Raw genomic sequence first — 15,153 nt, forward strand, 5'->3', positions numbered from 1 at the left:
TTATATAATTATCCATAAAATCAACTTAATAAGCTTTTTTTTTTATTATAACTAACTAACTAATAGCTTAAATACACATGGTAACGATATTCAGTCACATGTGAAAATAATATGTTATTTTCACATATGAAAATATCAGATCTTCGAAAAGGAGAAATATAGGTATTTTATGGATAATTATATGATAATAAGTTGTATTAACGAGTAACCATTAATGAGAACATTGAATTACCGCTTTTTCGTTTCGCTTCAAATCCTTCAACAAGAGTTGTACCAGGTTTTTTTTGTCTGCTATTTTGGCAAGTGTTTTTATTTGAATCGGAGTTAGAAATCCGTGGGTTGCTTTTTGAATTATCGGGCTCTTTCTGCTGTACTTGATGTTTGTTCTGGAAGGAGTTGTTCTTGCTTTGAGTAGCAATAGCAATGCTTGGACTTTTTGGAGGAACGGATGGAATTTCGGCTTTGCGATAGTGAAATATCTGACTACAAATTGAGTTAGATGCTATTTCTATATCAAAAGCTGTGAGTTCGCTATCTTCGGGAATAACACAAAGTCTACGGCTAGAGCTTATGGGACTCGATGAAGAGGCGTGAGCAACATCGACTGTATCAAATGTGAAGATATTACAGCTACTTGACTCGCTCGATGAAAATGGAGAAATCTCGGTTGTTTTCTTCGGTGTGGTGATCAGTTGGTTTGTGCAAGAGAATGGAGATACCAGCCCATCGTCGACCATAAATGGCGAAAAACAGACTGGTGATAAGAGGAATGATGAAGAAAATGTCAAACAAGGTCGGCGAGAAATATTTAGTGCCGTCTTCCAAACCCATTCTTTTACATCTGGCTTGTCTTTGAAAGCATCAGGGTCTAGTTCGCATTCACTGCATTGTGAAGGAGGAACTATTTGGAGGTCGCATTCCAAGGACTTTGGAGTGGCGTTTCGTAGTCTTCGACGAAATAGCGACTGATCGTCTACCGGGCTAATTTCCATAGCACCTTGAAAAGTCAGGGATTAGCAACTTAGATGAACTGTACAACAGTGTTCGTTTCATGGCCTGATAAAGAAGTCAGGCAGCGTTACCTTAGTAACTTTCGTGTTAGCTGGAACGTCATTCAGATTTCAGGCTTCGTCTGACGTCGATAGGTGCACCTTAAAAGACAACTACAGTTCAAAGGTGACGAAAGGAAAATTGTTTTAGGATAAACTAATTAGCTGGAAAGTAGTACTAATATTACCCATAACACTTTAATTCTGAGGTATTAAGAATTAATTAAGAACATAAGAAGACAAATATGGCAAAAACGGGTTTTTGATTTGGAGAATTTATTGTAAAACGATCTTAAGCTAATTTTGGGCGTCGGCCTAAAGATTTGAGGTGGGGCCTTTGAGGCGGCGATAAGCAAGCTACTGCGTATGTCTAATCCAATCGTTAGGGACCCACGCAGCTGTATCACATGCAATAATTATTGCCATTATTATGAAATAATATTTATTATAGTTATTAATATTCATCGATGTTAATTAATAATAATTTAATATATTTATCAAAAATTGTTTATTATATCGTATTTATAGCATTTTAAAAATAAATCGACTTTGTATTTCCCTGAAGAAAATAGTATGAAAATTGGTACTGAGTGCACTGGGTTTTGAGGAAGGAGGTAATACAAAGAACCTTTAAGAGGGCGTCTCTGTAACAGCGTGCCACTCGATCTGGGCTCCAAAAATAGATTTCTTTTATATTCCTACCATCAAAAGTACTATCTATCCTCACTACAAAATTGCAGTTAGAATTGTTCTAAATTCTTTTTTCCACCCGCTATGCGAATTTTTGTCCATCGACCCCAAATCAGTGAAAGACGCCGATTTTCGAGGTCGGCCGAGGGCTACTTTCAAAGTCTGTTTTCTCGGGTTTCTCTGCACATAAAAGCTAATTTTCCTATCCAGAACTTTAGTCTAGTGTAACTTCTGCATAAAAACAGTAATAGTTTTTTTTTTGGAATGTTCGAATTCTGAAAAATAATCCTAACTAATCGAGACTACTGAAAGCGTGACGTGGAAAGCTAAGATTATGAGACCTCGAATATTGCAAATTTCTCATTTGTGGCACCTAACCCAGCCCTAAAATATCATTCAACCTTGAGATAAGAAGCTATTTTATAGATGTGTGCAATAAAATTTGCGGCACATTGCGTTTCTACGAAATAAGCTAAGTTTCAAGTTGTTCTATTTTCAGTTATTTCCTTGCGTGACACGACAGGCCGTTGGGTCTGTGACGGCTACTTCTTTGCTCATTATCCTCAATACCATTACCTAAAATATAATATGATGAATTAAACCTTAACTTTACAATATTTGTTCCAATATAAAAGATTTAAATGATCTACGGCTTCATTTAATAGTGTTTCTATAAGCTGTTTTGAAATTTCACCGCACAGTATTTTTTTTATTTCGAGCTCCGCGGGAGGTCAATCGTTATTTGTTTATTTAATTATAGTAAATTTAGTAAAGAAATACTCGCTTAGTAATATGTCGAAACATCCTAAATAGATCCAAAACTGAGAACTGTTCTTGTTTGTAGAGCTGAATATTTCTAGTTTTTTTAGTTGAAGGTAATATATCATTGATATCTTTGTCACTAGTCATTTAACATTCTCAACATTTATTTCCTTTATAAGTTATCCATCATTTTCTATTGTGAAAAGGTATTTCGTCCTTCCGATATTTTCGAACTCCATATACTATCATTTTTTCGAAAAAATACTTTGCAGTCTTGACTGTTCTTCGGCTGAGACGACGATTTTTGCAACAGGTGCAAACAAACCTATGAATTCATTTATAACTACAGAACGAGTGATTGTGAAAATTATGATCATATAGGGGCGGCGGTTCGGAAGTGGAGGTTGCGGGTACTGGCTCCTCCAATTTAATGATTTTGAAGATATAGAGCTACTCTGTAAATTGCTCATTTTTCTTAGAGAAACATTCAGCTCTCACTCTACCCGAGTAAGTTCAACTACTTTGAAGCCAAGCTATTATGGTTGCGTCTAAAGCATTCTTTCAAAATCTGTGATGGTTGATATTCCTGAAATCTTTGGTAGATTGTTCTTATTGATGTTTTTATTGGACGGCCTTTTCTTTTATTGTTGTTTTGCTGTATTATCATTATCATTATCATTATCATTATCATTATCATTATCATTATCATTATCATTATCATTATCATTACCATTACCATTATCATTATCATTATCATTATCATTATCATTGTCATTATCATTATCATTGTCATTGTCATTGTCATTATCATTATCATTATCATTATCATTATCATTATCATTATAATTGAATTCAAGCGTTTTACGTTTTACATTGTTCTTTATTAGAGCCAAACTTCGTTCTAAACTACAGATGAGAAAAACCGTGTTTCTCACCGTCGAACGACGTTGGCTTCTAACCACGCCGTCCGCCGGTGATGACGTCACGACTGTCGCGGTATGCAGCTACAATCATTGTCAGTGTCAGTGTCAGTGTCAGTGTCAGTGTCAGTGTCATCGATCATCAAAATAATATTTGCGCCTGGTGAGAAGGTTTGCAAAAGGTAAAGCAAAATACAGGGAAACTATGAAAACGTGGTCGCGTTTGCCGTTTGCGGGGGAAAAAAGTCAATCTAAAACTCTCTAATGTTCAGCTTCCGCCATTGAAGGCAGAGATCTTGTTTCTTTGATATAGTAGTCGCATAGATCGTACGTGTCATAATGCACTAGTCAATTGAAACCCCCGCGGCTAGCCGGGCACTAAACGGGGGCGTGACGCGTTTTTGATGTGCTTTTAAGAGCATGATTGCACCCGGGGCTCGGGGATTTAACGAATGGTTTTCTCAGCGGGGAATCTAGCGGGGATTTTAACGCTCGTTTGAATATGTAATAGCCTGGAAACAAGAGGTCGGCCATCTTGAAAAATACCAAAGAAGGCGTTGTGATTCCAAGCACAGGCAGCCCGTAGCCTAGTGCATAGCAGTATGTTCTACACAAAACACATGCTCAAACAAACTTAGTAGTTTCTACCTATACACTTTTACAATGAACTCCACAGATCGGAACCTTTCTTAAAATTGTAGCCTTATAGGTTTTTATTATCCTTCTTTCGCGGGGGTCGGAGGTGGGGGTTTCAATTGACTAGTGCATAATGGGGTGTTGCAGGCCAATGCTATCCTCAATTTCTTGTAACAGATTTACGTTCTGACTCTCGTATTACATCCTGAATGTCTTCCTCGTCTACCAAAGATCGTACATTTTGTTGAGGACTGGTCACGGAAATATCTCGTACTGTGGATTTTTTCCGCGAAGTGGAAAGAAGCGAAAAGAATCCTGCAATCTGGGTCTTCGATAGCCCGATTCTACTCTTTCAAAGCGCCTTTCATTGTTCTCATTTTTCGCGCACCGCATTTCCGCGGCAACTTGTTCAGGGTCTGCTTTTCAACCAGTCCTCTCACCCAGGTCAAACTTCACTGTCAAATACGACCGCACATTTTCTGTAGAGCAGCTCCGGCTCTTGGTTTTAGAGCCCAGCCCATGCTAAGTGTTGAGGATGTCTCTTGAACAAGTGATATACTGTATAAGAAGCTTCGTCTGGTTCTCGGCGGAGCCCATCGTATAAAGTTTCATTTCTCTCTGATAATTTAGCTCTTAGATATATATTTGTATTTGTAATTATGGTTATTTGTATTATATTAAAGATGTATATTTAAAAAAATATATTATGCATTGCTATATTGTTTTATATTATTTTATTTTTTTGCAAGAGTCTTCAATTTAGACGTCCTAGTCTAACTCACTAGTATTCAGTACAAAGACATATAGATTCAGTATTTCAAGTACTACTAATATAAGTATAGAGTTGATCAATAACGCTGCTAACGCGGGCGAGTACATCCTTCACTTACAATGATATAAATAATATGTTACCCTCAACTAAAAAAACTAGAAATATTCAGCTCTACAAACAAGAACACTTCTCATTTTTAGATCTCTTTAGTATGTTTCGAGATAAAGCGAGGATTTCTTTACTGCAATTAAATAAACAAATAGCGATTGACCTCCCGACCTCGAGATATTCAAATAAAAAAAATTACTGTGCGGTGAAATTTCAAAACAGCTTATAGAAACACTATTAAATGAAGCCGTAGATCATTTAAATCTTTTATATTGGAACAAATATTGTAAAGTTAAGGTTTAATTCATCATATTATATTTTAGGTAATGGTATTGAGGATAATGAGCAAAGAAGTAGCCGTCACAGACCCAACGGCCTGTCGTGTCACGCAAGGAAATAACTGAAAATAGAACAACTTGAAACTTAGCTTATTTCGTAGAAACGCAATGTGCCGCAAATTTTATTGCACACATCTATAAAATAGCTTCTTATCTCAAGGTTGAATGATATTTTAGGGCTGGGTTAGGTGCCACAAATGAGAAATTTGCAATATTCGAGGTCTCATAATCTTAGCTTTCCACGTCACGCTTTCAGTAGTCTCGATTAGTTAAGATTATTTTTCAGAATTCGAACATTCCAAAAAAAACTATTACTGTTTTTATGCAGAAGTTACACTAGACTAAAGTTCTGGATAGGAAAACTAGCTTTTATGTGCAGAGAAACCCGAGAAAACAGACTTTGAAAGTAGCCCTCGGCCGACCTCGAAAATCGGCGTCTTTCACTGATTTGGGGTCGATGGACAAAAATTCGCATAGCGGGTGGAAAAAAGAATTTAGAACAATTCTAACTGCAATTTTGTAGTGAGGATAGATAGTACTTTTGATGGTAGGAATATAAAAGAAATCTATTTTTGGAGCCCAGATCGAGTGGCACGCTGTTACAGAGACGCCCTCTTAAATACCTTTAGAAACCTTTAAATATTCTTGGTTTTCACCTACGTCATAGGTTAATAAAAGTTTCATAATCTTGTAAAGCGGACAAAATTACATATTCTGGCCAAATTTCGAGGCTGTAAAGCATTTCGTTGCGGAACTATAGGCGAGTAAACATGACGCAATTTGTGGTTAAATTGTATGGAGCGGCCATCTTGGTGTTCCAAGTTGGTACACCATCATGGCGAACGAAATTTCAAAGGAACAAGATGATGGAATATTTAATATGTTTGACTATATTTCACTTAAATATGCATTAAATAGTTATTTAAAACGTGTCTAAGGGAAAATCTTTCAACTATATTTTGATCGCTATTTAGATAGACGTGACGGTATTGCGTGACACAAACTCAACCTCCATAATTCGGGAACCAAACATCGAAATGACTCGGAATTTTTTCTTGTGACTTATAACACTAATTTCTAAAACATACTTGCGAAATGCCTTTGTATGATCTATGATTTAGATTTTGATGAAGTCATGTGAAAACCGACAATTCCATTTTACATTTCCGTTCAGTGACTACGAGAATGATAGATCGAAGTCAAGGCTAGAGTTTCCGCGCATGACAAAACTATAGTTTAAAATGCGCGGAAACTCGACTTAGAACTATTATTCGTGGTTACTGAACGAAACTGTAGGAGTATTGTCAAAAATAAACAGTTGGAAGCAAAAAAATTGCAAATTCGATGGCAGATTCACTGGGCATCATTCGTATAAGAAAAGGGTAGCAATAGTTAGAATACACAAATATTGGATCTGTTGCAGACGGCGCGATTTGAGGAATGTGGAATTTCTTGAATGTTCCATGTGTGTTTTTGACTGCTGTTGATGTTATGGGTCCGACCACAGCGATCACTCCTTCAGACACGAGGTGGTTTGCTATAAAAAGAAATTCATATGATTAGGTTTACATTGCATTTTATTTTTGAAGAAATGCTTTACTTTCCATTCTATACTTCATCTGTTCAATACTCCATGCATTTTACAGTTTCATTTATTCTCGACTTTCACATCCCATGATGCCTTGCGTCTTTGGGGGGTAACCAATCAAAAAACTGTCCCAAATTGAAAGGTTTCTTAATTGAATTTATACTATACATGCGTTTATCTGTACAATACTGATTATGAGTTTATTCCAAGTTATTTTGGTATCTTAGGCCGTTAAAAAATACACTCACCATAATTTCGAAGAAAGACTATATCCAAATCTGCATTTACGATACGAAGACTTCCGGCGTGACCTCGGGTCGGTTGCCGAAGGAAATCCGTTGAACTGGTGTACAATGAGCTCCAAGTACGGGTCAGAACAAGCGAGGTAGTATGTGAATACAGGCACATTTCATGGCTTAAAGACACGAAGACTAGTCTCTAATGCGACTTTCTCGGTTCTATAGGGATGTGAGAGAAGGGTTATGACTAAAATTTGGCGCTAGAAAGGAAATTCGAAGACGTACGAGGTTTCATAGACTCTTGATGGCTCGCTTTTGGATCCCGAGTCTCCAACCTTCTCTTATTTCTTACTGGTGGGGGAAAAAATCCTTAAAACGGGCTAAATCCAAAAAATAACCACACAGAGCGAAAGAAGTGCTATTTCTCAATGATCGGGTAAAATTTCGAGACTTTATTTCACGTTTCAATAATTTTATTGAAATTTTTGATGAATCCCCATACATTTTCTTATAACATGACACCACAGAAACCAAGCTTGGGCTACCTGTGCTATTGCATGAGAAAAATAATTGGGGTCGGTAGGTCGGATTATTTTTTTTTACTGAAACAAGTTCAATGGAAATTAGCTTACTGGGAACCCTGTGGTGCATTTGGGAATAAAACAATATTAGAGGCAAGAAAATTAGGGTCGGTCTCGCAACAGGAAACACACTTTTTTTTTTTTGTTTTTTTTTTTTTTTTGGCCTTATATAACATAATGGTTAAATAAAAGAAGAAAAAATAAAAATAATGTTATGTCATTTTGATAATCTTACTTTAGGTCAAATGGTTTAGTGATTGATTCTGGTGCCACCCAAACAAGTGCCGTCCCTGTTCATGATGGATATGTCTTACAACAAGCCATCGTCAAGTCTCCTTTAGCAGGGGATTTCATCACTCCACAGTGCCGACAGATGTTTGAAGAAACTAATGTTGAGATTGTTCCACCCTACCTGATAGCTAGTAAGGTAAGTAACTTACTAGTACTCTCTCTTTTTTTTTTTTACATATCAGACCTTAAATATCTCTAATCTTTGAGATACCCTTGCCGTGACTTAGATCAGCCCAGAGGTTGTTTCAGGGTTCAATCTGTGAGTTAGCCGTGCCGTGACTTAGATCAGCCCAGAGGTTGTTTCAGGGTTCAATCTGTGAGTTAGCCCTGCCCCGACTTTGATCAGCCCAGAGGTTGTTTCAGGGTTCTATCTGTGAGTTAGCCATATGCCCTGACTTAGATCACCCCAGAGGTTGTTTCAGGGTTCGATCTGTGAGTTAGCCATTCTCTGACTTAGATCAGCCCAGAGGTTGTTTCAGGGTTCAATCTGTGAGTTAGCCATGCCCTGACTTAGATCAACCCAGAGGTTGTTTCAGGGTTGGATCTGTGAGTTAGCCATTCTTTGACTTAGGTCAGCCCAGAGGTTGTTTCAGGGTTCAATCTGTGAGTTAGCCGTTCCCTGACTTAGATCAGCCCAGGGGTTGTTTCAGGGTTTATTTCTCAATTGACACGGTTTTCTTTTATTATTGACAAGGCTTTATTTTTGTTATAACCCTCATTATAAATGCGAGGTCAATATATAGTTATGGAAAAAAACAAAAACAAAAAACGACAACATTTGGTAAAATTTTGCCGAGGCGAGTGCCTCGGTTTGCTTCATACTGGCTACGGCCCTGGAACCCTGAAACAACCCTCTGGGCTGATCTCAGTCAGGGCAAGGCTAACCGACAAATCGACTCCTGAAACAACCTCTGGACTGATCTAAGTCAAGGCATGTGAGAGAATGATAAGGACTGGGCTCCCTGTGGAGGGAGTTTGAGTGACATGTGAGAGAAGAGCCGTGAGAGCACGAGAGATGTGTTTGGAGAAAAGGATGTTGTGAGAGAGAATCGGAATTGTAAAGAGGATAAACTCGTTATTTGGATTAAATCTTAAAGCAGGAGTTGGAGACTATATTCATAAATTATCGTACATGGTCCTTCGAGCCGGATTGTTGAATTATGGCGACAAAGAAGGAAAAAATTAGACAAGGGCACCGATTAGTGGTGAGGAATTTGAAAGACACAGTGGAGACGACACTCGTGGAGCATAGCCAAAATGACCAGAGCATCAAGTTAAATCAATTGAAAAGAACTCTAGAGGACAAGATTACGAAGCTGAACGAATTGGACGACGAAATCTTGGAGAAAATTGAGAATGAAAGTGAAATATTTACCGAGATCGCCGAGGCGGGAAAATTCACCGAATTAATTCATGAGCTACAAGCCAAAATAGATGTAACACTTTCATCGAAAGAAACTACAGCACCGAGCGGATCTGCTAACTCTACACCAACCAGTTCTACAGCAACTAAACTTCCCAAGCTAGTTTTGAAGAAATTTCGAGGAGAGCCAACTGAATGGCAATCGTTTTGGGATAGTTTCAAGAGCGCCGTACACGACAATGGCGGGCTGTCAAACATCAACAAATTCAACTACTTGAAAGGGTTGGTGGAAGGGAAAGCTGAATCTACAATTTCCGGACTTCAACTGACTGAAGGAAATTACCAAACAGCTATAGACCTACTACAACGACGTTTTGGAGACAAACAGACAATAATAAGCAGTCATATGGATTATTTATTGAAAATTCCTCCGCTTAATTCATCGACCGACGTAAACAAGCTCAGACAAACCTACGAACAGATCGAAACGCACGTGCGCGGCTTGAAAGCACTAGACGTACCTACTTCATCTTATGGAGCATTGCTCGTTCCTGTCATCGTAAGGAAATTACCAGAAGAAGTAAAATTGAATATCAGTCGACAAATTAAAGGGACTTGGGAGTTAGATCCATTGCTGACATTGTTGAGAGAGGAAGTGTAAAATCGGGAACGGTGTGCTGGAGTTCAGGCTTCCGGACAACGGAGTGAATCGAACTCAAGAAGATCTTCATTTACCTGGGGGAAAAGTAGTCCCACAACAGCAGCCACATTGTTTACGAGTGAAACGACAAGATCAATAACATGTTCTTATTGTAGAGGAGAACATGCTTCAGCTACTTGCCATGTAGTTACTGATAAAGCAAAAAGGAGACAAGAATTACGTAAACAAGGACGCTGCTTCAGGTGTCTGAAGAAAGATCATGTTGCCAAGGATTGTACTTCAGCAAAGGTATGTCCTAAATGTTCTGGAAGACATCATGTAAGCTTGTGTGAGGAGAGCCAATCCAGACAATCAAGTGAGAATAAGCCAGCACCAAATTCAGCACCACAGACATCTAGCACCACATCTCATCAACAAACTAGAGAGACAAGCACAAGCAGTGCTGCCACCCATAACCTTCACGTGAGATCATGTGATAGCATTTTACTTCAAACTGCACAAGCCATCGTAGAGTCACCATATTCCAATTCTAGCATGAGAATTAGAGTCATATTTGACTCAGGGAGTCAGAGTTATGTTACTCAACATGTTAAGGAACAATTGAGCTTAAACCCTGGAAAGAGAGAGTCATTAATGATAAAAACATTTGGAAATAACGAGTCATCAGAGTTGCGAATTTGTGAAAACGTGGAACTGATTGTTAAAGATAAGAATGGACGATTTGCTGCTTCGGTGAATTTATTTGTTGTACCAACCATCTGTCAACCATTAGGAAGTCAAGAAATTGACAAGGCGAAAAGGAACTTTGCATATTTGAACGATATTGAACTAGCTGATACCAATGAGGGAGAATCAGGTATTGAAATTGACATGCTTATTGGAGCAGATTTTTATTGGAAGTTCTTTACGGGGAACACCAAACAGGGGGAGGTCAGTGGACCAGTGGCAAGTGAGACAAAGTTAGGCTGGGTGCTGTCAGGGCCCATGCCATCTTCCAGAAATAGCCTACTGTCAAGTGTCAATCTTGTATCTACCCATGTTTTGAAAGTTCAGTCAACAGTACAACCTCTTGTTGACCTTAGAGATACAGAGCCAGAACCCTCACAGGAACTGGTGAACAAACTATGGAGCTTAGATTCCATTGGAATTGTAGATACGGAGACAATTCATGAATCATTCCAGAAGAATATCTCCTTCCAGGAAGGTAGATATGTTGTCAGATTGCCAGTTAAAGAGAAACACATGCCCCTACCAGATAATTACGAGTTGGCCCTGTCTCGACTGGACTCGCTAGTGAGACGACTACGAAGAGACCAAGACATCTACAGGGAATATAACCAGATCATAGAAGAACAAGAGCAGAGTGGAATCATAGAGAAGGTAAAGCCTAACGAGAGGGACACTGCAGAAGAGATCCATTACTTACCACATCAGGCGGTGATAAGAAAGGATGCATTGTCTACCAAGTTGAGGGTTGTTTATGATGCCAGTTCCAAGGTCAGTTCAAGATACCCATCACTCAATGACTGTATACATACTGGACCAGCTCTGTCAAGTGCACTACTGGATATTTTGATACGCTTCAGAGCCCACAAGGTAGGATTAGTTGCTGACATTGAAAAGGCCTTTTTGAACATTTGTGTCGAGGACAGCCAAAGAGATTTGATGAGGTTCCTATGGGTAAACGATGTAAATGCAGAAGATCCAGAAGTAGAAGTCTACAGATTTAACAGGGTACTCTTTGGAATGAACTGTTCCCCTTTTTTACTTAATGCTACCTTGAACTATCACATCAAGTCATACTATGGTGATAATCTTGATCTTGCTGAGAGAGTACTGGATGGGTTTTATGTTGATGACTGGACATCTGGGGGGAATGATGAGGAGGAAGCCTTCATGTTATACAACACAGTCAAGTCATGTATGTCAGCTGGTGGATTCAATCTCAGGAAGTGGGCTTCAAACAGCAAGGACCTGATGAAAAGGATTGCTGAAGATAGAGTAGAGAACACTAGGCCTACTGAGGTAAGGGATGTAGAGCATCCACTACAGACACCACATCCTACGGTTGAGAGAGACACTGAGTCATATGCTAAGATTTCTGTAGGAGGATTACATGAGATTGATCCTACACAAGGAGAACATAAGGTACTTGGGATCAACTGGAACTTGAACTCTGATACCCTGGTACTAAAGTTAGATAAGGTAACACAGTTTGCTAAAGATCTGGAACCCAGCAAGAGAAATGTGTTACGTTTGTCAGTAAAGTTATTCGATCCACTAGGACTGATTTCTCCCGTCATGATACCAATGAGGATACTGTTTCAAGAACTTTGTGCTTTAAAATATGAATGGGACTGCCCCCTGCCTGAGGGTAAGCAGAGAATTGTTAAGAAATGGTTAGCAGATGCTGACAAGGTAAAGGACATTGTTATGCCAAGGTATTATTTGAACTCTCAGATCAGTGATTCATTGAAATCAGCAAGCCTACATGCATTTGGAGATGCATCTAAGAAAGCATATTGTTCTGTTGTGTACTTGTGCACAGAGACAGAGATGGGTTTTAGACATTCTACATTAGTTGCCTCCAAGTCAAGACTTGCACCCTTGTCAGAACTTACCATACCAAGGTTGGAGCTTGTTGCAGCTGTGATCACGTCACGCATAGTTACTACAGTAAAGAAAGCACTAGAGTCAGTTGTAAACATTGACATTTCACACTGTTGGACTGATAGCAAAGCAGTTCTGTACTGGATAACACGAAGCAAGGAACTCAAACAGTTTGTAGAGAACCGAGTGAACACAATCTTAGAACTAACGACAGCTGATATGTGGGGTCATTGCCCGGGAACTCAGAATCTTGCAGACCTTGGATCCAGAGGATGTTTCCCTTCAGAGATAGCAAGTAACATTACATGGTGGGAAGGACCTAGCTGGTTGAGAGAGCCACCAGACTGTTATCCCAAGTTAGACGGCTTCATTGAAGAAGCAGATGTTTCTGAGGACTGTTTAAAGGAGTTTCGTGTTATGAGAGCGAAGCAGAACGACACCGAAAGTACGGCTTCATTTCTAACCAGTTCATTTAAGATTCATATGTCAACCAAGCCTGTGAACGTGTCAGAGGTTATCGATTGTACAAGATACAGCAAACCCATGAAACTGTTTAGAGTCACAGCAACAGTGTTACGATTTATAGCCATTCTCAAGACTAAACAAGATGATCGTAAGCAGAAACTACAAAAAAACAGCGAAATATCACAAGAAGAGGTGATAGCAGCAGAGAAGCTGTGGATTCGTGAGGTACAAAGAGAGACAGAGCAACAGAAAAATTGGAAAGATTTGCAGAAACAGCTTGGCCTGTACAAGGATGAAGAAGGAATCCTCAGAAGCAGAGGGAGATTGGCCAATGCGTTGTTACCCGTTGAAACTAAGTTTCCCATATTCTTACCACGAGAACATTATTTAACTAGATTGATCGTAGAACATTGTCACCGAGAAGTTCAGCATGGAGGAGTCAAAGATACGTTGACGCAAGTTAGAAGCCAGTTTTGGATCCCTAGAGGACGTCAGCTAGTGAGGAAGATTCTGTTTCATTGTGTATTATGCAAGAGATTACGAGGAACAGCGTATGCTTCACCACAGCACTCAGATCTTCCACCATACAGGGTTGTGGAGACACTTGCATTTACACATGTCGGGGTGGATTATGCAGGTCCATTGTACATAAAACCCTCAGAGTTGATGCCTGAACAAGGACCAAAGACTTACATATGTTTGTTTACATGTACTTCGTCTAGAGCACTGCATTTGGAACTGGCTCCAGACTTATCAACAGAGTCGTTTTTAAGGTGTTTGAGAAGATTTGTTTCAAGGAGAGGAATTCCCTCATCCATTACTTCAGACAATGCTAAAACATTTAAACTTGCGGATAAAGAAATCCAGAAGTTGTTTGCTCATGAAGAGGTTCAAGGTTATGCGTTAGAGAAAGGAATCAAATGGAACTTTATTCTAGAGAAGGCCCCATGGTGGGGTGGGTTTTATGAGCGAATGGTACAGTTGGTGAAGAGATCCCTTAGGAAGGTTCTTGGTAATGCAAAACTTAACTATGAAGAACTCTCAACAGTGCTAACAGTGGTAGAAGAGTTGATTGTTGGAGAAGATCAAGAGGTGAGGGGAGTAAAGATCAGAACTCTAACGAAAAAAGGTGCAGCTACCAAGCTGAGAAGACCAGTCCAGAAGATCTACCCATTAGAAATTACATGTACCCAAGAGAAACCGACACAGTCGCAAGGAACCAGAATTGATCAGAGCAAGGAAGCAGATGAAACAGATCATGATGTTAAGGACAATGGAAGACCTCAAAGGAGTGCAAAGAGTCAAGCAAGAGTGCGAATAAAGGAACTTGTTAGTTACCAAGCAGTTTAGACTACTGCGTTGGTCAAGGGGGAGTGTGAGAGAATGATAAGGACTGGGCTCCCTGTGGAGGGAGTTTGAGTGACATGTGAGAGAAGAGCCGTGAGAGCACGAGAGATGTGTTTGGAGAAAAGGATGTTGTGAGAGAGAATCGGAATTGTAAAGAGGATAAACTCGTTATTTGGATTAAATCTTAAAGCAGGAGTTGGAGACTATATTCATAAATTATCGTACAAGGCACGGCTAACTCACAGATCGAGTCCTGAAACAACCTCTGGGCTGATCTAATTAAGGGCATGGCTAACTCACAGATCGAATCCTGAAACAACATCGTCTGATCTAGTCAGGGCATAGCTAATTCACAGACCGAATAACCCTGAAACAACCTCTTAGCTGATCAAATACGGGGCATGGCTAATTCAACAGAACCATGAAGGCGTGCATGGCTGTCTCAAAAACAGAATTGGATAGTGAGTTAGGCTTTGCGGAGGAAAGGGGGAGGGGGGGGAGGGGAGGGATTGGAAATGAACCGTTGTGAACTCTGAAAAATAACCCATTCAAATCAATAGAAGACAATATAGGTAAGTTGTAGTGCTTGGGAACGAGGTTATTCCGGGCGAAAACCCTTGGAATTAAATTCGGAAAAATTAATTTCCGACCTCGCTGGGATTCGAACCCACGACCTTCGGAATTGTACTACCGATGCTCTACCAGCTGAGCTAGAGGACAGACTGAGAGCAGG

The 15,153-nt window shown here is 39.5% G+C and overlaps 1 protein-coding gene across 1 annotated transcript; it reads left to right on the forward strand.

Moving 5' to 3' along the window:
• Positions 1 to 9,594: 9,594 nt before the first annotated feature.
• LOC148905447 (uncharacterized) lies at positions 9,595 to 14,639 on the forward strand. The gene has a single exon (XM_089039749.1). The coding sequence runs from the start codon at positions 10,533 to 10,535 to the stop codon at positions 14,421 to 14,423; it is 3,891 nt and encodes a 1,296-aa protein (XP_088895875.1). The 5' UTR covers positions 9,595 to 10,532; the 3' UTR covers positions 14,424 to 14,639.
• The last annotated feature ends 514 nt before the right edge of the window (positions 14,640 to 15,153 follow it).

This window comes from Actinia tenebrosa, unplaced genomic scaffold (genome assembly GCF_029948245.1).
Source record: "Actinia tenebrosa isolate PJP-AT-01 unplaced genomic scaffold, QUT_ActTen_1.0 PGA_scaffold7__59_contigs__length_16204524, whole genome shotgun sequence".
Lineage (NCBI taxonomy): Eukaryota > Metazoa > Cnidaria > Anthozoa > Actiniaria > Actiniidae > Actinia > Actinia tenebrosa.